At 45.8% G+C, this 23,590-nt stretch overlaps 1 protein-coding gene across 1 annotated transcript; it reads right to left on the bottom strand.

Moving 5' to 3' along the window:
- Positions 1-1,343: 1,343 nt before the first annotated feature.
- Positions 1,344-5,851, bottom strand: LYPD5 (LY6/PLAUR domain containing 5). The gene is made up of 5 exons (XM_058530979.1): positions 5,770-5,851; positions 3,719-3,847; positions 3,071-3,247; positions 2,681-2,827; positions 1,344-2,468 (listed from the first exon to the last, which is right to left on the bottom strand). The coding sequence occupies exons 1-5, from the start codon at positions 5,849-5,851 to the stop codon at positions 2,209-2,211; spliced, it is 795 nt and encodes a 264-aa protein (XP_058386962.1). The 3' UTR covers positions 1,344-2,208.
- Positions 5,852-23,590: the final 17,739 nt, after the last annotated feature.

Here is a 23,590-nt window from a genome sequence, read left to right on the forward strand (position 1 = left end):
GAAAATGTTCTGTATCTTGGTCTGGGTGGAGGTTACTCAGGTGTATACATAAGAAAAATTGCACTTTATGCATTTAACTGTATATATTTTGTATCTCAATGAAAAGGTTATAACATATGTATATAATCATATATTATATTATATACTACATAATATACCTAAAATATAATATTATATAGTATTATATATACACATATGTGTGTATATATATACACACACATATATACATATATATACACACACGTACATGTACACATATGTATATAATCATGGCAGCTCCCTGCTATAGATCCTCCATGGATTCTGTATCAGTCTGGCATCAACTAGAACAACAGAACTAGTAGGAAATATATATTAAGAGATTTATTGCAAGGAATTGGCTTAAGTGATTGCAGAGGCTTGCCAGGCAAGTTGGAAATCCATAGGGCGGGCTGTCAGGAAGGGCAGGCAGGAACTCTAGGTTGTGGGGTGAAGCTGCTGTCCACAGGCGGATTTCTTTTTCAGGGAAGCCACGGCTCTGCTCTTAAGGCCTTTCAACTGATTGAATCAGGCCCAGCCTGAAGATCTAGGATAACCTCCCTTACTTAAAGTCAACTGTTCATGGACTTTAATCACATCTACAGAATAACTTTTGCAGCAACCCTGAGATTCGCGTTTGAATGAATAACTGGGACTGTAGCCTAGCCAAGCTGACACTCAGATTGACCATCCCAGCTTTAAGTCACATTTGCAGTAAAATCCAAAGTTGCTCCCCCCACCAGCCGGGTCAGCTCCATGAACATGGGATTCTGCCTGTTTTGTTCCCTGCTGCGTGCCCCGCAACCAGAACAGTGCGTGGCACCTGGTTGGTGATCAGTAAGTGTGGTGTTGATTGAACAATGACATCCAGCTCCCTTCCATGTCAGGACGTGTAGACGTCTAGACCCTTCCTCCTCTCGCCTCTCAGGAGTGTAGCAGCGTTTCTGACCTGCCCTCCTCCTCACGAGGCTGCCTGTTGAGGCAGAGTTAGAAGATGTGGGGATCCATGCTTGCTCTACCACTTACTCTGAAAATCGCTCTCTCCCACAGTGCTGTGGGCAACTTGTCTGCGCAATGGGGATATGTCTCCCTTTCTTGCTTGCCTCACAGGGTCCTTGGGAGCATCAAGTGGGACAAAGGATGTGAAAGGACCTTGTAAACATGTGCACAAGAAGATGAAGTTCACGTGCTCGTGTAAGTGTCCTGCACACCCTGTGTTCCTTCCTCCCTCCGGATCTTTGTTCAGGCTGTCCCGTGCCCCCCCCACCCCCCAATCCCCTTCCTCCTACTTCTCTTTGCCATCACCTCTTTATCCTTTAGGAATTTGCTTAAGGCTTACTTCCTCCAGGAAGTCTTCCCCCATCTCCACAGGTTGGAGAATGTTGCCTGGCTCAGCTTTGCCTCAAGTGTGTTTCTGTCGAATTAATTAATACACCTGTATTTGGGAGGTGGCGTTGCCTAGCGGTGGGGGTGGGAGCCACACCCCTGGCTCTTCCCTCACTAGATACATGAGCTCTGGCAAGTGCCCCCAACTCTCATTGCTCATCTGTAACGTGGGGATTATGACAGCAGCCCACTTATGCTGGGTGACTGTCGTGTCCCAGGTACTCCACGTTCATCTCATTAAATCCCAACCACAACCACTGTGAAGTCGGTCTTGTCATTATTGTAGGTTTTATTTTCGCCTCCGCCTCACAGGTGAGGAAACACAGGCACAGAGAGGTTAAGTAACTTGCCCAAGGTCACGCACGGGTTAAATGGTAGAGCTGGGATTCGAACCCATGCAGCCTGGCTCCAGAGTCTGGGCTCCTAGCTTCTAGAACATACAGCCTCTCAAGCTTCTCATGATGATACAAATAAAGACATCTTCGTAGCTCCCTGCTGGAGCCTGTCCTAGGCTCCCGAGGGAGAGTGCAGGAAACCGGGTCGTGGGTGCCGGGGTCTAGTGGGGGCTCAGTAAGTAATACCTATTGTCAGGATTTCTCTTCATGAGGGGCAGGATGTGGCTGTCTCTCCCCACCCTGGGGGGCTGGGGATCTTGCCCAGTTCCTCCCAGGCCTGCTGCCCAGGGAAGGGCAGGTAGTGGTAGGGGGAGAGAGCGCGCGCACCACGTCACAGGGGCTGAAGCTGTGAGAAGGGGGTGCATGGCCCCTGCCCCCAGCATCCGCTCTGAAGAGGCTGGAGAGGCACCTATGAGGAGAGCCGGAGGGCGCCTCCCAGAGTGCCAACCAGTAGGGGAACCATGAGGAGCAGGGCCGGGACCTGGGGTGCCAGGGGAGGGGCGCTGGCCGACATGGTGGCGAAGGGCTGGGTCACGGAGTCCCGGTTGCAGAGGTTCCCCTCACAGCAGGAGCCCTGGAGGTCGATGTTGGTCCAGGGGCTGGTGGTGCCCATGATGGTGCAGGAGGGCCGGTGGCAGGTTCTGATGTACACGGGGACTGAGAAATTGCCTGGGGGCGGGGTGGGGCAGGGAGCAGGGGTCAGAGCTGAGGGAGGCGGCTGCACCTGAATGTCCACCTGAGAGGCCAGGGCCACGGCTGGGTCCTCAGACGGACTTCTGGGCTGCCTCCTTAGCCTGGGGCCATGCCTCCTCCCTCAGACCACGGCCATGTCTCCCTGTCAGGCCTGCCCTACCTCCACTCTCCTTGCCCCAGCCCCTCACCGACAGTCATCTGGCCATTGCCCTGGAAGCAGACGCTTTGGTCCTGGTGACACTGGACTCGTCTGGACTTTTCCGGGCTGCAGTCCGCCGGGTGGATCCCCACGCAGGCATAGCACTCGACGCCGCTGAGCGTCGGCGGATTGGGCGCTGGCAAGAAAGCGTAGACGCACACTCAGGTAATGGTTCCCAGGTACGGTTGTGCGGCTGGGGCACTGCACCCGGGCGCCCGCCTAGCCCGACGTGGGGGCTGGAATCCTGGCCGCCAGGAGGAGGCGCCCAGTGGAGGCCACGCTCCTTATCCCCCGTCCCCCCGGGCCGGGTCAGCCCAGGGAGAGCCCCTCCCAGCCCCTCACCGTCCCGCCCCACGCCCAGCCCCGCCCTCCGGCACACCTGGGCTCAGGTTGGGGATGGTGTCATGGTTCATGAGGTCGGCGTTGCACAAGTCGGTCGCGCAGCCGCGCACCACCGAGTAGTCGGGCGGCAGCGCGTGGTCGCTGGACTGCATCTGGCCCGTGGACGGGCCTGTCCAGCAGCCCTTCTGTACCAGGGTCACCGAGGAGCGGTACCCTGCGGGCGGGAGGGGATGGGGCCTGGTGCACCGCCTCCTCTCAGCCTCCTCCCCTCTCCACCTCTCTCCCTCCTCTCCTCCTCCTCCACTCTTCCCCATCACTCACAGGCTTCACCCTCCTGCCCTTCCCTCCCCTCGCTCTCTGCCTTCCGGACTCCACGTCCCCCCCGCCCCCCTCCTCTCATCGCCAACTCTTTCCTCTGCCTGCTCTTCTCTCCCTGCCCTCTTCCTCCCTTCTGCCCCTCTGCCGCCTCCTCTTCCTGCTCCCCATCCTCTCCTCCTCCCCCACCTCCCACCCCTCATCCCCCGCTTTCTTTCTCTCCCTTCTCTTCCCTTCCTCCACCTCCCCATCTCTCTCCTTATCCTTCCCTCCTCTTCTAGCCAATTCCCCCTCTAACCCCTTGGCTCCTCCCCTCCCCCACCCTTCCTCCCTAACCTCCCCGCCCCCTTTCCCGCTCCCTGCCCCTCACCAGTGTCCAGGGACATGACCGCCTCAGAGCATCCATGGAGACAGGACACGTTGGGGAATTTCACGCTACTGAGGTCAAAGGGCCCGAAGTAGATGTGTTGAAAGCTGTAGCATTGCAGGGCTTGGGACACTGGGGAGGGGAGGGGAGCAGGGGTGGGGTGAGAGGAGCAGGGGTGGGATAAAAGGAGCAGGCCTGCGATGAGCCTGTTTCAGGAACTAGGGCTCCACCCTGCAAATGACAGCCACACCGGCCAGGCTCTTCTGCTCTGAGAGGAGACAGGCCTTGTTGCCTTGAGGGAACCAGGGCTGATGCTGCAGCCGGTCGTGGCTGTGTGTCTACCTCATGGCAAAGTCATGGCCTCTCTGCACCTACTCGTCCAGTTTTTTTCCCCCAGGCTGCTCCAGATCTCCACCCTCTTCCAGGAAGCCCTCTAAGATTTTGATGAAGGAGGAAGTGATTCACTCTTGCCCTCCCCATCCCTGTCCCAACTAAACTCACGATGTCCAGTAGCACTAAAGGCCACTGATGGAAAACAAACACTCCAGAACAGGCAGCAAGATGTGCAATCTCATACTACAAATGCACACACACACCAGCCCCAGCAGTACATGCACAAAACACTGAAACACTGACATAAACACAGAATAACAAAATTGACACAAGCTCGTGCAAATCTCACACGTATATGCAGAATACCCCGAATGCATCCATGCAGAGTTCTAGATTCACACAAAAACAAGTACCACCCAGACCCTCCAATGGAAACCTCCCAAACCAAGGCACAGCATCGCACATGTGCAAAATCATACTCACCAACAGAAAAATGCGTGGATACAGAAACAATAGAAATACACAGAGAGACCCAGTATCACAGAAAGTCATACGCAGAGAGAGACAAATACAGACCCAAGAATCACAGACACACAAATAAAACAAGAAACCACAATTATGCAGAGTTAGAGATACACGAAAAAGAGACTCCCAAAAACATACAATTTAAAATCATAGACAGAGCCAGCCCTGATAGCCTCGTGATTAAAGTTCGGTGCTCACTGCTTCGGTGGCCCGGGTTCATGTCCCGGTCATGGAACCACACTACCCGTCTGTCAGTTGCCATGCTGTGGTGGCAACTGACATAGAAGAACTAGAATGACTTACAACTGGGATATACAACCATGCACTGGGGCTTTGGGGGACAAAAAAAAAGAGGAAAATTGGCAACAGATGTTAGCTCAGGGCGACTCTTTCCCTGCAAAAAATAAAAAAATTAAAAAAAATACATAAAATCATAGACAGATACAAGACATATAGAGACATGTGACACAGATGCACAGGGAGACAGACAGACATTAAAATACCCAAATGCATATACACAGAGATAAATGCAGGCCCACCAATCATGCAGATGCACAAACACAAAGAGAGACCCAGATATGCGAAATTATACCCACATCTCTTTGACAAAGAAAGTGAAGCTCAGAGATAAACAGACCCATAGAGCATTTGTTCAAACACCCAGGCATGGGAACCTGGTACAGAGAAACACACACAAGCACAGAGACCCACAGGACACGGTGACACATGGACACACACAGAAATCAAACTGTCTTCCATGGATGAGTAGGCACACACAGGGTCAGTGTGTGCAGACAGGGCCTCCTTCCCGCCTCGCTAACTCCCTGTCTTTGTAGCCACTTCAGTCCTGATATGAGTATGTCCCAGTCCTTCCCAAATTGGGGAAAAGGGGAGCCTGAGGATGAAGTTATGGCTCCCTGCCAGTTCTGGAAAGAGCCCCCACCGTTCCCCACAAGTACCCTTGAAAGAGGGTGCAGGAAGGGAGGATGAGACAGGCTGGAGTGGCAGGAAGAGAGATGCCGACTGATAGGGTAGAACAGGAGGGGAAGAGAAATGATGAGGACACAGTCCTCACCCCTCCCCACCAAGACCCATGGGTCCAGGCCCCCAGCTCCTCCTCCCTCAGACCCGGGAGTCCAGGCCCCCAGCCCCTCCTCCCTCAGACCCTGGAGTTTAGGCCCCCGAGCCCTTCTTACCATTGGACTCCGACGTCTGGGTGCCCATTAGACAGAGCGCAGCCCCAAGGAGGCCAAGCAGGATGGCTCTGGGGACTTCCATGGCCAGGTTGTGGAGCTGACTGAAGGGAGACACGGAAGACAGCTCCTCCCGCTCTGATTTCTGCTTAGCTGGTTCTCCCTGCTGAGCCCCAGGCATCCCGGCTACCCAGCCTGGCCAGGATTCCTCCACCCTCGCCCTCTCTCACTTGGGCTAGACTCCTCCTAGGTAATCATGATGGGGCCATGATGAGTGCTGGGTGATGAGGAAGAAGGGTGCTGGGGGCCTGGACTTATGGATCTGAGAGAGGAGGGAGCTACGGGCTTGTAACCCCTCATTCTGGGGGGATTTGTGCTTTGTAGGCTGTCTTTCTACCCCGATCCCCACAATGTGTTCTAGTCCGAGGTTGGCACACATGATCTCTTGATTTCTCTTCTCTCCCTCCACCCCCACATACAGCACCCTATACTCAGACACACACAGCCTCCAACCATGTCTCCAGGCCCAGAGACACAAACATCACCTCCTCCACAAAGCCTTCTCTGACCCCCGTTGCCCCCACTCATCTACCCACCTTCAGCCTCAAGTACCTCCATGTCTCCCAGCCATGGTCACCTGGGTTGGCCTACTGTCTGTCTCCCCCATGAGAGGCCTCAAGGGATGTTTGAGATGTTGTATGAATGAATGAATCAATGAGTGTACAAACAGAGAAGCAGAGAGAGAGAGAGAGAGAGAGAAACAGAGTGACAGAGAGAGAGTGACAGGGAGATAGAGACTCCCAGAAAGGCAGTTACACATGAGATGCAGAAAGACAGACACACCCAGTGTGGACAGACGTAAACGTAGACACACAGACCATCCCAGACATGAAGAGGGACACCTTGATGAACAGGACATGCCCACAGAAGGTATTTAATAAATGTTTATTAGATGATTAAATGAATGAATTAAAAACCATTGGAGGGGGCCGGCCCTGTGGCTTAGCGGGTAAGTGCGCGCGCTCCGCTGCTGGTGGCCCGGGTTCTGATCCCAGGCGCGCACCGACGCACCGCTTCTCCCGCCATGCTGAGGCCGCGTCCCGCATACAGCAACTAGAAGGATGTGCAACTGTGACATACAACTATCTACTGGGGCTTTGGGGGGAAAAATAAATAAATAAAATTTAAAAAACCATTGGAGGAGATAGAGATACAGGCAGACAACCAGAGGGACCCACTGTACCCCAAGGACACAGACAGACCCATGTGGGCACTCAGACATCGAGCACAAGGGGACATCCAGATGGATGCCCCGAGGGCAGTTGGTGCTGAGCAGAGACCCTAGGTTGGCACCTCCTGTCCTGCCTCGCTTCTCACCCCTTGGAGGAGCTGCCTGATGGAATCCCACCCACTGGCTGTGCCATGCAGGGTGGGCACCAGGCAGTTCAGAGACCCAGAGTCATGGACCCACAGAGGGATGGGACAGAGTTGACGTAATGGTGGTGACCATGATGACCTTAACAAGCCCCTGAGCTGGACTAAATTTTTCACAGGTTTCTCCTTGACTCTGGGCCCCCCTCTTCTTAGAGCATTTGCTTTAGAAAAGTTGTCATTGCAAATTCTTTCTCTGTCCCTTTGAAATGTAGGTAGATCTCCCAGCCTCCTGCCAGTTTTACAACCCAGGAAGGTTTTTCTCAAGGACGTGGGAGCCATCCCTTTGGAATATCATTATCAAGGAAGATAGCACCCCTGTCTCCCAGGCTCCGTGGGAGGGTAGGAGCTGAACTTGAATAAGCGACAGTTAGCAAACACGGATGGCCTGATCACAGAGAAAAGTATTTGCAAACTCAGAAATAACTCAGTGTGCTGGACACGTCCCATGGACCAGCCTCCCTCCTCTTTTCCTCTAGCACTTTTCCACGAGCCCATCTGGTGATTAAAAACCTTCCCACTTTTTGTTTCAGTGGAGTCGAGGTCAGTCTCTCTCCCCTACTGCCAGAGTCTTGAATAAAGTCTCCTGTGCCTGTTGAACTTTGTTTGGTGCCATTTTTCTTGGACAGCAGACACCCAGGCACTGTGGCCACTCACCGTGGTTCTGGACGCTCACAGGCCTAGCCTCCCCCACCCTCCTCTTGCCAAATCAAGCCCCTCCCGTCAGGCCTCACTTCCCCAAACCTGTTTTGCATCCAAATTATTCTTTCTGCTTCTCCTGTTCCCGCCTCCGGCTCTCTGTCGGGGGCTGGCCACACAGGGGCAGGGTGGAGCTGAAGGCCCCTTGAGAGAAGGAGGCTGGGTTTTCTGCAGCCCCTGTGGAAGGTGGAGGCATTGGAGGTGTTCACAGAGGTTCAGAGTTTCAGAGACTGAGGCTTGAAGAGTCTGCAGCCCAGCCCATTTGGGTGTGTGTGTGTGAGAAAGTGTGTGTATGAGAGTGTGTAAGTGGCTGTGTGAGTGTGTGGCCATGCATGTGTGGTTTTGACTCTGGTAACCTTCAGGTACCTTTGGGGGCTGTCAGTTATCAGGTGGGAAGCTCCCCATTGCAGGAGGTAATCAAGTGGAGACCCAGTGATTTAGGTCGGGGGATTTTGGCAGGGTGGTTGCATCCATAGAGAGCTGTACAACATGAACTCTGAGCTCCCTGTGAATCCAGAGATTTTTTTTTTGGTGATCACTTTTTTTTGTTTTTTTTTTGCTGGGAAAGATTTGCCCTCAGCTAACATCTGTTGCCAATCTTCCTCTCTCTTTTTTTTCCTTCCCAAAGCCCCAGTACATAGTTGTATATTCTAGTTGTAAGTCCTTCTAGTTCTATGTGAGCTGCTGCCACCGCATGGCTATGACAGACGGGTGGTGTGGTTCCATGACGGGGAACTGAACCCCAGGCCACTGAAGCGGAGCACACCGAGCTTAACCACTAGGCCATCAGGGCTGGCTCAGTAATCACTTTTAAATAATTAATTAATTATTTAGGAGATTGGGAGGACAATGAAGACGTTTTGTGGTAGCCGTTAAGGTGCTATTTTAAAAACTTTTTACTGTAGAAATTTTCAAACACAAGCAAATGTACAGAGAATAGCATACCCATCATCCGGACTTCACAATTTCTAACATGTCGCTGATCTGGTGTCTTTCTTCCCCCCTTTGGTGCTTATAAGGGCATTGAATTGGATTTTTTTGCATTATTTTGCTCAAAATATTCATTTCATTTAAAAGTAGGTGATTCTCAAAGTGTAACTTTGGCTTATGTTCTGAGACGCAAATCTTTGTGAATATCAGGAACACTTTCGAAAGGGTGTCACCCGCTTAGTGCTATGTTGCCGCCAGATTGACTTTCTCTTTGCGTGTTGAACAGTTTCAAATTTATTTTCCATAAATGTGTTTTCAGTATATTCTGACATTTATTAAAAGCTGAAGAGAAGGTGTAGAGTGCTTGAATGATATTTAAAAATTCAGTGGCAGATCAGGAAATTTTTGCTGCAATTATTCGCTCTCCAGTTAAAGAATGTGCAGAACAAGGATTTGCTCCTCCAGGAAGTGAGAAAGGAGGTGAGTCAGGAGGTATTACCTCCAGTTTCTGCCCCAGCTTCAGCTGCCTCCTAGAGGATCCATCTTGATGTCCTCAGCTGCCTGGTGTTTGAACGTCCACGTGGGTCTAATGCTTTAGAATTTTTTCAAGGATCCTCTGTTGTATTCCATAAGCGTTCATGCATCTTTCCATTTACATGCACAGTTGCAAGTACCTGGCCTCTCAAATGATTTTTTTTCCAGATTTGGGTTGCGTAAGCAGTTTACTAAATGCGTGTATCATCTGTCTCTGGCTATAGCATCTACTGGACAAAATTCCTCAAAGTGTTTACGTACGGGAATACAGGCAATCTGGAAACCAGCCCATCCAGCAGTAATTGTTGACTGACTTGTTAACTACAAACAGGCTTTGTAACCCAAATTACTGAGAAATACTCAGTATTCCTTATCTTATTCAAAATTCCATTAATCAAACATGCTAGAATTGCAATGATATGTGTGATTTTTTTGATGTCATCCCCTAAATAATGTGTGACATCACTTGCTGCCAATCTTTATGTTCTGCATAAATGTGCTTATGACATTATCAGAATAGTGGAGTTTTCTTCTGGAACTCTAGACACTGCTTTGCCAAAAACTGAATCGTGTGTGTTGTGCGCCGATATTTTCTTTTGTTATTTTCACATAACCTCTGCCTACAGCACCAATATTCCTTTTTCAGATCAGACCTTATTTTTTTTTTTTATAGTTCAGTAGTGTTAAGTATATTCACATTTTTTTTTTAAAGATTTTCTTTCTTTCTTTATTTTCCCCCCAAAGCCCCAGTGGATAGCTGTATGTCATAGCTGCACATCCTTCTAGTTGCTGTATGTGGGACGCGGCCTCAGCATGGCTGGAGAAGCAGTGTGTTGGTGCGCACCGGGGATCCAAACCCGGGCCACCAGCAGCAGAGCATGAGCACTTAACCGCTAAGCCACGGGGCCGGCCCAGTATATTCACATTGTTGCGCAACCAGTCTCTAGAACTTTTTCATCCTGCAACACTGAAACTCTAGACCCATTAAACAACATCTTCCCATTCCCCCTTCCCCAGCCCCTGGCAACCACCATTCTGCTTTGTGTTTCTATGAATTTGACTGCCTAGATACCTCGTATAAGTGGAATCATACGGTATTTGTCTTTTTGTGACTGGCTTATTTCATTTAGCATAATGTCTTGAAGGTTCATCCACGTTGTAGCACATGTCAGAATTTCCTTCGTTTCTAAGGTGGAATAATATTCCACTGTATGTATATGCCACATCTTGTTTATGTGTTCATCCATGAATGGACACGTGGATTGCTTCTGCCTCTTGGCTATTGTGTATAATGCTGCAATGAACATGAGTACAAACATCTGTTCAGGACCTCGCTTTTAATTCTTTTGGATGTACACTAAATCAGATCCTATCTTTGAATGTTACACTCTACTGTGAATATGCCCCTCACTGTCAAGTATGTGATCAAGGATGCCAATCTGTGTGTGGCTCGTAGGGAGGCAAGACTTGCTCTTAGGTGGAGATTAGCTCTCGGGACCGTGGGACCCACAGCTATGGAAAGGAAGCAAAGGAAGGAGACTGGGAAGAGGAGGACATTGGGCTGTGGTTCAGTCCCAACAAAGAGCTCAGTGCACCCCAGCTGAGCTCTGGCACCTGGGCTATGGCGGCTGAAGCCATCCCCGAGGGGGCAGCACCCGAGAGAAGCAAGTCCTTCACTCCTGAACAGATCTTGGTGGCAAATCTCAGCATCCACCACACTCCACTCATTCTCTTTTTTTCCCATCTCCAGAGTTTGAAGTAAAGATTAATCACAGGTTCCTTTGAGATGAAATAAAGTCATCTGAATTTGATAGTTTATTCCCCATTTGGAAGGATTTGGCAAAACGACGTTCCTATCTACCATTACCATCTTTTGGAAGTTAGACGTTCTTATTTAAAGTGAATTTTTTTTTTTTTTGCTGAGGAAGATTAGCCCTGAGCTCACATCTGTGCCAATATTCCTGCATAAAGTGAATCATTTTTAAGAGTTTAAGTTTGAGTTTAATATTGAAATATTCAAATTTTAAGAGTTTAAATTTAAGAGCCTAATATTCAAACTAGATGGCTGGGTACCTGGTTTGGCAAAAAGCATATTTAATTAAAGGATTCTTCATTTTCCCCCTCTTCAAGTCATTTCTTGAAATTTTTCCTTCATGGTTTACGTGGAGGCAGAAGGTAAATTCACATCAATCGCTAATGGATCCGATTCATCCACGTTTGGCTGAAATAACAGCTGTGGAATTTTTTTCCCCCTTGCCGCCTTATTTTTTGCAAAAATGTATTCAGTGATCCAATTAGTTTTATAATAGCTTTCCATTTTCTAATCCTGATTATTTTTCCTTCTTAATACACGTCAGAGAAGGTTAATATTTTATTTTAAGATTTTTTTTTTTGGTGAGGAAAATTTGCCCTGAGCTAACATCTGTCACCATTCTTCCTCTTTTTTTTTTTTGCTGAGGGAGGAAGATTAGCCCTGAGCTAACATCTGTGCCAATCTTCCACTATTTTGTATGCAGGATTAAAAAAAAAAAAAAGCTCTGTATATAAGGTGGAAAAGCAGCTCCTTGTTTGGAAGCACGGGCTATTTTAGATGATATGAGATCAACAAGGTCTTTCCATTTTCAAACTGAGTTCTCCTTTGTAAGTGCGAGAGGAATGGTAGCTACCAACTCTGTTGTAACAAGACACTTTACTGCCACCTGCTGGAAAATGGTTGCAATAAATTATAAATCACTGCAGTCAGCAAAAGAATAACATAATACACAAAAATTTCAAAACAAATGTTTTCAAAATAATAAAGATGTCTGTGATGTGAATGGCACCTCCTTAGGTGTAGTGCTCTTGTGCAGTGCCCAACACAAACAACTATACATGGTGACTTTGGAAAGCCACACAGATGGGGCAGATGTGGGGGGAGAATTGGCTCATGACAAAGCAGAAGATAGTCAGAAGGCTTCTAGGAAGAGATCCACAACCAGGAGCAGCAGGACTTGGGAATTAGATAGGAGTGGATTCTAGGACCATCTAAAGGGATGATTGGGGTCAGGGGTAGGCAAATCAAGATGGCAGGTGTTGGAAGGTCATCAGATGTGGGCCAGGAGACCCAGGACACACATTCACTGTGTGTCCTAAGAGGATCCCTCCTCCTCCCTGAACTTCTTTGGCTCCTTTTGGATGTGGGGGAGGGCAGGAGTGGCTGTACTCTGCGAGCCCTGCTCTCTTTGACCTCCCAGGTTTCTGAGAATTTATTAAAGAGCCTGGGGTCTCCAGGAATGGGTCAGGATTGGGGGGAAGGGGAGCAACGACCCTGTGCTGTCATCGTAGGAGCAGAGATGGCTGAACTTGTGGGGGACTTGGCCGTGTTCTGGCCACACAGTGTATAGACCCACCATGGCCTGCACTGGTGGGGTGAGGGACTAGGGGATCTCAGACAAATGCTGGGAAGAACACTCACAAGAGTCTCTCTTGACCCCTGGATTCCTCCATTTCTATCCACGACCTTCATACTCCAAGTTCCCTTGATGTTCCAAACGTCTCTGCCTTTTACAAGGATTTCCACTGCCTGCCCTTTCTCTACCCTTCCACCTCTCTCCCACTTGTATCTGAGATTTCCCTCACTCTCCCTGCTTCCCCCACTCCTGGCACATCCTTCTTCCCCCTACTTCTCGAAGCATTTTTTTTTTTTTTTTGGTGAGGAAGATCAGCCCTGAGCTAACATCCATGCCAATCCTCCTCTTTTTGCTGAGGAAGACTGGCCCTGGGCTAACATCTGTGCCCATCTTCCTCCACTTTATATGGGAGAGGTGCGTTGGTCTGTGCCCGGGATCCGAACCTGTGCCGCCTGCAGCAGAGCGCGCGCACTTAACCGCTCCGCCACGGGGCCGGCCCCTAGAACCATTTCCCCAGCCTCTTCCACTCCCACCCCTCGTCCTCCACCTCTTTGTCTTTGCTTTCCCCAAGCTTCCAACTCTTTCCCAGCCATTCATTCATTTCCCTTCACTTTTCCTCAGCCTCTCTTCCCTTCCCCCTCACTTCCTAGCCCTTCTTTCCTGAGTCTATTCCACGTCCCCTCGCCTAGGGTTGCCAGATAAAATGTAAGATGCTAATTTAAATTTGAATTTCTGGTACACAACAGATAATCTTTTAGTATAAGTATGTCCCATATATTTCATGGTGCATACTTATACTAAAAGATTATCTGTTGTTTATCTGAAATTCACATTTTATTATGTGTCCTGTATTTTTTTGTGTGCGTGAGAAAGATCAGTCCTGAGCTGACATCTGTTGCCAAGCCTCCTCTTTTTGCTGAGGAAGACTGGCCCTGGGCTAACATCTGTGTCCATCTTCCTCCACTTTATATGTGAGATGCCCGCCACAGCATGGCTTGATAAGCGGTGCATATGTCCATGCCTGGGATCCAAACGCGTGAACGCCAGGCCGCCGATGTGGAGCGTGCAAACTTAAACACTATGCCACCGGGACTGGCCCCTTATTGGGTGTACTGTGTTTTTATTTGCTCAATCTGGCAACTCTACTCTTGTCTCTTGCCTTCCTCCCTGGCCATAGTCACTCCAACCAGGCTGGTCTCCTCGGAGACCCTGCAGCTCGCAGGCGGTGCCCCCCACTCCATCTAACTTAGCTCCTCACCAGCCTCTCTGAGCCTCCTCACAACCCAGCAACCCCAGGGTTATCGCCAGGCAGCGCAGAGGCCCTCCAGGACATTACACAGCTCTAGAGTCAGTGTTAGTTCTGTTTGGTTGGTGCCTGGGCACGTTCATTGTCATATGGTTTATTTCATTGATTTCGTGGATTTATCCTTAGGTGTTTACCACACTGACTTTGTTACTGTAGCAATTGAATATCCTTGAGACAGAGTGGTATAACTCCTCCTCCTTTTCCTTTAAGATCATCCTGGCTATTCTAAGTCCTTTCCATAGAAATTTTGGAATCATCTTGTGAACTTCTAGCTAAAAAAGCCTGCTAGGATTTTTACTGAGACTGTGTTAAATCTGTAGACACATGTGAAGAAAATTGTCGGGCTAACAATGTGGAGTCTTCCAATCCGTGAATATGATCTGTCTCTCCATTTATTTATGTCTTTAATTTTTCAAAGCCAATATTTTATAGCATTTACTGTAGGCCTTGCATATCTCCTATTATATTTATTTCCAGGTATTTTAGTTTTGATGCTATTTTAAATGGTGTTGCTTTGAAATTTCATTTTATAGTTGTTTGCTAGTTTATAGAAATGTAACCATGGGCCCTCTAGGACCAGTTCAAACTGAGCCATCTTATCAACAGAATGTTAAAGTTGTTTTTCACGGGCAAGCCAAAAAATGTAAGTCATGTAGCCAAAGCATGCACAGAGGAGAAAATCTTGACCTGAAATAATACCCGGAACCAGAGATTATCCCTGCCACGGAACCAAAGGACCAGGACACGACTGGAACTTGAAAGTTGGACTCTTATCAGAAGTGAGGGGTCTGTTGTCTAGGAAGATCCAGTGTTCAAGTCCCCTTCCACCCTTACCATAAATGTTTAAAGCCCTGCCCTACCAGCACTTCCACATACCAGCCTGTTTCCCTTAACCTCTTAAACTTTGCCCCAAGCTCTGGATGGGGGAGACAGATTTGAGGTCCTTGCCTCCGTTTCCATGCTGGTGAACTTGCAATAAAGCCTTTTCTTTTCTCAAAAGCTGGTGCTGTAATTATTGGCTTTTTATGCACATAGGGCAGAGAAACTCCTTTTCGTGTGTTAACAGAAATATAATTGATTTTTAAACATTGATCTTTTATCCCCAAACTTTGATAAATTTACTTATTAGTTCTCATTGTTTGTAGATTCCTTTGACTTTTCTGTGTACACAATCGTGTCATCTGCAAATAAGGACAGTTGTACTTCTTTTCTGATCTTTATGCCTTTTATTTCTTTTTTTTTTTTTTGGTGTGTGTATGTGTGTGTGTGTGTGTGTGTGTGTGTGTGTGTTTTGTGAGAAAGATCAGCCCTGAGCTAACATCCAATGCCAATCCTCCTCTTTTTTTTTTTTTTTTTTTGCTGAGGAAGACTGGCCCTGGGCTAACATCCGTGCCCATCTTCCTCCACTTTTTATGGGACGCTGCCACAGCATGGCTTGACAAGTGGTGCATCAGTGCGCACCGGGGACCCGTACCTGTGACCCCCTGGCTGCCGAAGCAGAGTGCGCGCACTTAACCACTTGGCCACCAGGCCGGCCCCACCTTTTATTTCTTTTTCTTGTCTTATTGCAAAGCACAAGATTGAATAGAAACAGTGGGATACACATGCTTGCCTTGTTCCTGATACTACTGTAGTTTGACTATCACCTCTGCTCACATCTCTCAGGGTCTATGCCATCCCCCTAAGGTTCCCCATTATCACCTCCACAAAGGCAAAACATCAAGGTCACGAGTTGTGGGCTCTCTGTCCATCCATGTAGACTCCAGGATTCAGGGCCAGCATCTAGGCTACAGATCAAACTGAACTGCTCAGGCCCTAGCTGCTCATTGGGGTAGATGTGGCTCAGCCCAGGTCCAGAACCACATCCTGGGGGCCTGGGTGGATGGAGGAGAGACAGCCAAAAGAGCCAGGAAGCCATCTGAGACCTCCCAAACCCTCTGACCAGAGTGGGTTTCATTGCACATCTATGCGGGAATCTGCTCCAGAAAGAAATGCTTCACATGTACCTGCTTTTTGATGGTATCTTTTGAATCATTACATTTGATGTTAAGTAAAATCGTGCATGTCTACTTTGACAGTTCTTCTGGTTGTGTTAACCTATTAGGCAACAGGAGAAAAAAAGCCAATTTGTTGGGTAAATGCATAGAAAAATGATGGGCTGGGCCGGCCCCGTGGCTTAGCGGTTAAGTGCGCGCTCTCCGCTGCTGGCGGCCCGGGTTCGGATCCCGGGCGTGCACTGAGAAACTGCTTCTCTGGCCATGCTGAGGCCGTGTCCCACATACAGCAACTAGAAGGATGTGCAACCATGACATACAACTATCCACTGCGGCTTTGGGGGAAAAAGAAAAAAAAGAAAAAAAGAAAAATGATGGGCTACCCATGTGGATAGTATGAATCTCACTGAGTTTGACTTCTAGATAGCTGGTAATTGAAACAAAGTTTGGTAGTTTCCCCTTTTTCCTTTTTGGATTAGATAATCTGTAGGAAACTTATATATGAGAGGTGTTTTGGAAATGCAAATCATAGATTGTTCATTAATTAGGAACGAGTTGAGTAGCATGGAGGAAACCTTAAGTACAACTCTTAGACCCTTAGTGGCCAAATGTAGGATAAGATTGTAGACCTAGAAATTGGTCCAAGAAGAAAGATACCAGTATTTTAACAGAAAAAAGATTTAAAAAACCACTGTAAACATGTAAAAGGGCGCTAGACTCCCAAAGCATGATAAACCCCTTTCTTTGGCAGCACTTGTGTAGTTTCTGATACAGCTCTAAAATATGTTCATAAAGAATTATTAAATATTCTCTTTTTTGCTGAACAAAGCTCTAAATAAAAGGCAAGAGGTGACTATCTCAAATCAACTTAATATAAGCAATGCTTAATAGATTAGCTTTGAAATAAAGGAGGATATGGAATGGTAGAGAATCATGATATCATGAAAATAAAGGCTGTTTTCCTAAATCTTATTGTGAAAAATTTTAAAGGTGAAAAAGTGTTGAAAAATTAGTTCAAAGATTATCCATATATCTATCGTCTAGATCAAAATTATTAACATTTGCCATATTTGCTTATGCTATCTACATTCCTGCATCAGTTAGCTTCTGCTGCATAACAAACCACAAGCAAAATTTAGTGGCTTAAAACAACGAGCATTTTCTTTATCTCCTGATTCTGTGTGTCTCCTGGGTTGTTCTTCTGGTATGGGCTGGCTTGGCAGATCTGTTGGGCTCTCTCATGTGTCTGCGGTCAGCTGGTGGGTGGGTCAGTGCCTGGATGATCAAGGATGGTCTCACTCACAAGACTGATAGTTGGCTGGCAGTCAGCCAGGCCTCAGTTCTTCTCCGTGGCCACTCAACCTCCAGCAGGATAGATTAGACCTTTTCACATGGGAGTGGCAAGGTTCCAAAGGGCAGCAAGAAAGGGCAACCTCCCATAAGCAAGTGCTTTTCGTGCTTCTGCTCAAGTTATGTTTGCTAATGTCCCTTTGGCCAGAGCAAGTCACAAGGCTAGCCCAGAGTCAGTGGGGAAGAGTACTAACAAAGAGTGTGGACAGAGAGAGGGGAATAATTTGTGGTTGTTTTTGCTATTGTCTTATCTATCTATCTATCTATCTATCTATCTATCTATCTATCTATCTATTTATCATCATCATCTATCTATCTATCGCTATTGAATCATTAAAAGCAAGTCGTATAGTGGTTAAGGTTTGGCATGCTCCCCTTTGGCAGCCTGGGTTCGCGAGTTCGGATCCTGGGTGCAGACCTACGCCACTCATCAGCCATGCTGTGGTGGTGACCCATATACAAAACAGAGGAAGATTGGGACAGATGTTAGCTCAGGGTGAATCTGCCTCACACACAAAAAGAGGAAGATTGGCAATAGATGTTAGCTCAGGGACAGTCTTCCTCAGCCAAAAAAAAAAAAGCAAATGGCAGATCTCATTTTGCTTCCCTCCTAAACATAAATCCTGGAGTAGGCAAGGGGTCTTTTCCCAGTGTGACTCTCCTCTTCCCTCTCTGCAGGCTATTTTTAAAGGTATAAATGATTTGAACCCTGGTCATTGCTCTCAAATTCACACAATAATTGTGACAGTAATGAAGAACATAGGGAGGAAGACCTACAAGGCCAACTAATAGCAATATTTAAAAACATGAACTTTTACCCCCAAAAACGTTGTGGGTTTGAGCCACAACATCCAACCAGACTTCTTGGAGAATCTCATTTATTTGTGTGCTTGGAATAAAAGCACAATCATATAGGCCTGGATGGCTTGAGGCAGGATATGCCCTGTGTAGGCATGAGTCCAGGCATGAGGCCAGGCACTGTTGTTGGCGTGCCCATGTGGAGTTGGCCGGAATTCATGCAGGGATGGTTGCTGCAGCAGTGACTCAAGAGAAACAAGTTTCCAAGGGCCCCAGGCACAGGAGAGGCTGAGAGGATCTGAAGTAGCACATAAGATGTGCCTGAACTCTTCCCTAATTACACTCTTCTACACAATTATCTGAGCCTGGAGATGATTAGAGTTTAGATTCCAAACTACAGACACTACATCATTAATGGTTAATTGTCTATTAAAATTTTCTATTTCTTCTTGTCAGTTCTTTAAGTTGTATCTTTCTAGGAAATTGGTCATGTCATCTGTTTCCAAATTTATTCTAATTCAAAAAAATGTCTTCTATTTTTGTGTAGTCTTTTCCTTTCTTAATATTATTTGTTTGTGCCTTTTCTCTTTTTTGTTAATTAATCATCTCAGAAGTGCTTCACTTCAAATACTCACCGTAAACAAGCAATTATTGGTGTTTAGCTTCTCTGTTGTATCAGTGTTTTCTATTTCATTAATTTATGCTTATTATTTACTTTGACCCATTTTTTGGTATTCATTCTGTTATTCTTTGTTTTCTAACTTCCTAAGTTGGACACAGCCTATAATATTCATCCCTTTTTCTCTTCCCTTCTTTTGTACTTATGTTACATTCTGTCTCCAATAAATTTAATACCTGAATTTCTTGGTGTTCTATTTATGTTATTTGTTGTTTTTGCTGCTGTAATTCATGGTGGCTTGTTTCCTTAGGTTAAATTTGGGGTTATCTGTAAAAATTCTTCAAGACGTGAATGGAAGTGACAATACACCAGAGACCTTTATTGATGATTTCTCTAAGCACTGAGGCATTCCAAGCCTAGGATCAATTTTATACTAATTCCTCAGCCTGAGTTTCCCAGAACATGCTGACAGTGTAAATCAAGTCTCTAACAAAATATTAACAGAGGTATATAGCAATTTACGAAAAGGATTTTACATCATGACCTAGTTGGTTTATTCCAAAAATGTAAGGTTGATTTAATGTACAAAGGGTCAATGTATTCTACCATGTTATCAAAATAAAGAAGAAAAATTTTATGGTCATATTAGTAGATATAGAAAAAACATTTGATAAAAATCAACATAAATTGATAATAATAATGAAAACTCTGAGCAAACTAATAATTGAAAGGAACTTATTTCTTTAGATTAAGAGTATGTGTGTGTTTTAAAAAGAATTTTAGAGCAAACATTATACTAAATGATGAAATGTTGAATTTTTGAGATTGGAAACAAGATTGGAATTCCCACAATAGTTGATTCTATTCAACATCATACTAGATATTCTAACAAATGCAATAAGGCAGAAAAAAGAATGAATGGTTAAAGACTGAAAGGAAAAAGTTAACCATAATTATTCACAGAATTTTGTGATTATATTCACAGAAAATTCAAATGGTTTGATAGGCAAACTATTAGAATTAATAAGTGGGTTTAGGAAGGTGACAGAAAACAAGGAAAATATACAAAAATAAATTGTAACTCTATGTACCAACAACAAAGATTTAGAAAATAAAAATTTTTAAATATGTTACTTAAAATAGTGTCAAAAATATAAAATGCCTAGAAATAAATCTAAATGAAAGATAGGTAAGATCTATACACAAAAATATAGAATTCACTGAGGCAGAATAAAGAAGATTTAAACAAGTGAAAGAATGTGCTATATTCATGGACTTGAACACTGAATATTTTCAAGATATCAATTCTCCCTGAATTTAGATTTGCGTTAAATCTAATACAAAAATTACTCTCCACTCTCCCTTTCCCCCCTAAAAAAGAGTGGCAACTGTAGATGATGTTAACAGTATCGGTGGAGTTTTTGAATCTCTCTACATGCCTGTATTATTTTGCTAGGGCTGCCATAACAAATTGTCACAAACTGTGTGGCTTCAACAACAGAAATTTATTATCTCACAGTTCTGGAGGCTAGAGGTCCAAAATCAAGGTGCTGCAGAATTGGTTCCTTCTGAGAGCTGTGAGAGAGAATCTGCTCCCTGCGTCTCTTCTAGCTTCTAGTTGTTTGCTAACACTCTTTGGTGTTCCTTGGTTTGTGGCAGCTGGTGGTGTTCCTTGGCTGCAGTCTTCACATGGCATTCTCTGTGTGTATGTGTCTGTCTCCAAATTTCCCCCTTTTGTAAGGCACCAGACATATTGGATTGGGGCCCACCATACTCCATGACCTCATCTTAACTAATAATATCTGCAATGAAACTATTTCCAAATAAGGTGACATTCTGAGGTACTGGGGATTATAACTTCAACATATGAATTTTGAGAGGACATAATTCAACCCATAACAATCCTATTTTAAAAATACACAAATAGAATGAAAAATAGGCCTTAACTGAGACTTCAGTTTAGGATATAGAATGACATTAAAGACCTTCTTTCTCATGGTAAAAATAAGAAAAATCTGGACCAAATAAAAATCATACTTTTCTATGAAGCTAGATAGGAGGGGTGGTTGTAAATTAGCCTTGAAGAACTGAATTCCAAGAGAAATGAATCCTTCCCAGGTGAGTTGCTTATGTCTGATCTGGGTCTAGGCAGGTTTGCCACAGACAGATAGACTTTGCAGGATTAAGGGGAACTAAGTTGATATTTGGATAACAGAGTGGCCTGGTGGGATAGAGTGGATTCTGGAAGAGCCCCAGACTTGAAGTTAGATTACTCATCCCAACATTCTGTCCTCATCTGCCCCGCCAGAGTTTTCCTTAGAAACAGCAGTAGAGGAGGGACTAGTGTTTTAACCACTTCCTGTTCAGTCTGATGGTGAGGGAGGGATTTCCACCCTAGAGTTAGGGGGATGGCTGAACACATGAGACCAGACACTGGATAGATGAGATTGACAGTAGTTTATTAGTCATACGTACTCACAGCCTGGGGGAAGAGGACACTGCACATCATGCAGGGCTGTTGTGTGCTGGTCTCAGCCTATCAATAAACAAAGTTGTGCTTGGGCTGGCCCTTGTGGTTCTTATTATGATTGCAAGACGCCTTTCAGCAAAACCATCAGAGAACTGAAAACATGAAGGTTTATTACTTACAAGACCTGGAAATTACACAGCACACCTGGGGCCACACAGTGAGGTCATGAGTAGAGAGAGAAAGAGAGAGAGAGCACGCGAGCTTGGGGTTCTGCGTTATTGGGGTCGAGGGTGAGGGCCTGGGGTTTTATGGGCTCACTCTTTATTGGCGAATTTAAAGGGAGAGAAAAAAAGTAGTCCAAATGGTTAGTTATTGAAATCAACCAAGATCTCTGAAACAAAGGAGCCTCAGTGCGGGGAGGCGGCCTGGCTCTTTCTCTAGTCGTGTGGCTGGCAATTTGTTTATTCAAGATAGCCTTCTCTTGGGCCGCCCCGTGGCTTGGCGGTTAAGTGCGCGTGCTCGGCTGCTTGCGGCCCAGGTTCGGTCCGGTGCGCACTGACGCACCGTTTCTCTGGCCATGCTGAGGCCGCATCCCACATACAGCAACTAGAAGGATGTGCAACTATGATGTACAACTATCTACTGGGGCTTTGGGGGGAAAAAAAAAAAAAAAGATAGCCGTCCCCTTCTCCTTCCTCCTCCTCTTCTTTTTCTTTCTTAAATAATACTGCATTGTGCATTTAAAAATTTACAAGGGCAAATCTCATCTTCAGTATTCTTACCACAACAATCATAATAAACAAGATAGTGAAACAATGGAGGGAAAGAGGAGCTAGCCTCCTGCTTCGCCTCTGAGCATCAAGGAAAAGTTCTTTAATGACTAAGCCATTTGGGGAAAAAGGCAGCATTGGCATTCAGCAGAATGTCCACAGCTATTAAAAAGTGTATTTTGGGGCCGGCCCCATGGCTTAGCTGTTAAGTGCGCGCGCTCCGCTGCTGGCAGCCCGGGGTTCGGATCCCGGGCGCGCACGGACGCACCGCTTCTCCGGCCATGCTGACGCAGCGTCCCACATACAGCAACTAGAAGGATGTGCAGCTATGACGTACAACTATCTACTGGGGCTTTGGGGGAAAAAAATAAATAAATAAAATTTTTAAAAAAAATGTATTTTATTTACATCCTCAATGTGTTACATTACACATTGCTTATATGACAAAATAAAAATAAAAAATAAAATAAAAAGCTCTAATCTGTAGTTCTTAATCTACCATCCATTACTCTGTCAACAGAGCCTGCTGTTATTGATTTCTAATTTAATTCCATTGTGATCAGAGAAACTACTCGGTGTGATTTCATTCCTTTGAATTCCTTTGAAATTTATGGAGACTTGTTGGAATTTTCCACAAGCATTAAATGTGTAATGTTTTAATACATTAAAATGTGTATTCTGTAATTGCTGAGTGTAATGTTTTATAAGGATCAATTTAGGCTAAGTTGGTTGATAATGTTCAAATTTTCTACATCTTCGTATATCTCACTGAATTTGTGGCTACTTGTATCAATTCCTAAGAGAAGCTTATAAAATCTCCAACTATACATGTGGATTTGTCTCCTGAGTTTAGTTCTGTCAATTTTTTCTTCATGCACTTTGAAGATAGATTATTATGCATACACATCAGACTTTTATGTGTTCTTCATGATTTGAACTTTATGAAATGTCCCTCTTTGTCTTTTGCACTCATTCATGCCTTGAAGACTACTTTGACTAATATTAATATAGTCACACCAGCTTCCTTATTCATAGTGTTTACATAGTATATTTTCTTCTATCCTTTTACTTTTAACATTTCCATATATTTATACGTAAGTTTTTGAGTTTTTTGTAAATAGCATATGATTGCGTGCTGCTTTTTTATCCAATCTGACAATTACATGTAGATGTTGAGGATCTGAATGTTGACTTTAAAACCCAGTTTAAAGACCACTGGCAATACACACCCAACACAGCTGGGAATCTCTCATCTGAAATTCTCCTCCTCCATCTCCTCCCGGCCCCCCTCTCCTCCTTCCAGGATGCTGGTTGGTTTTATGTTTAAAAACTATGGATCCAGGGGCTGGCGTGGTGGTGCAAGCGATTAAGTGCGCGCGCTCCCCTGTGGAGGCTTGGGGTTCGCGGGTTCGGATCCCGGGCGCGCACCGACGCACTGCTTGTTCAGCCATGCTGTGGCGGTGTCCCATATAAAGTGTAGGAAGATGGGCACGGATGTTAGCCCAGGGGCAGTCTTCCTCAGCAAAAAAAGAGG

The sequence above is a fragment of the Diceros bicornis genome, chromosome 34, assembly GCF_020826845.1.
Source record: "Diceros bicornis minor isolate mBicDic1 chromosome 34, mDicBic1.mat.cur, whole genome shotgun sequence".
Taxonomy (NCBI): Eukaryota; Metazoa; Chordata; class Mammalia; order Perissodactyla; family Rhinocerotidae; genus Diceros; species Diceros bicornis.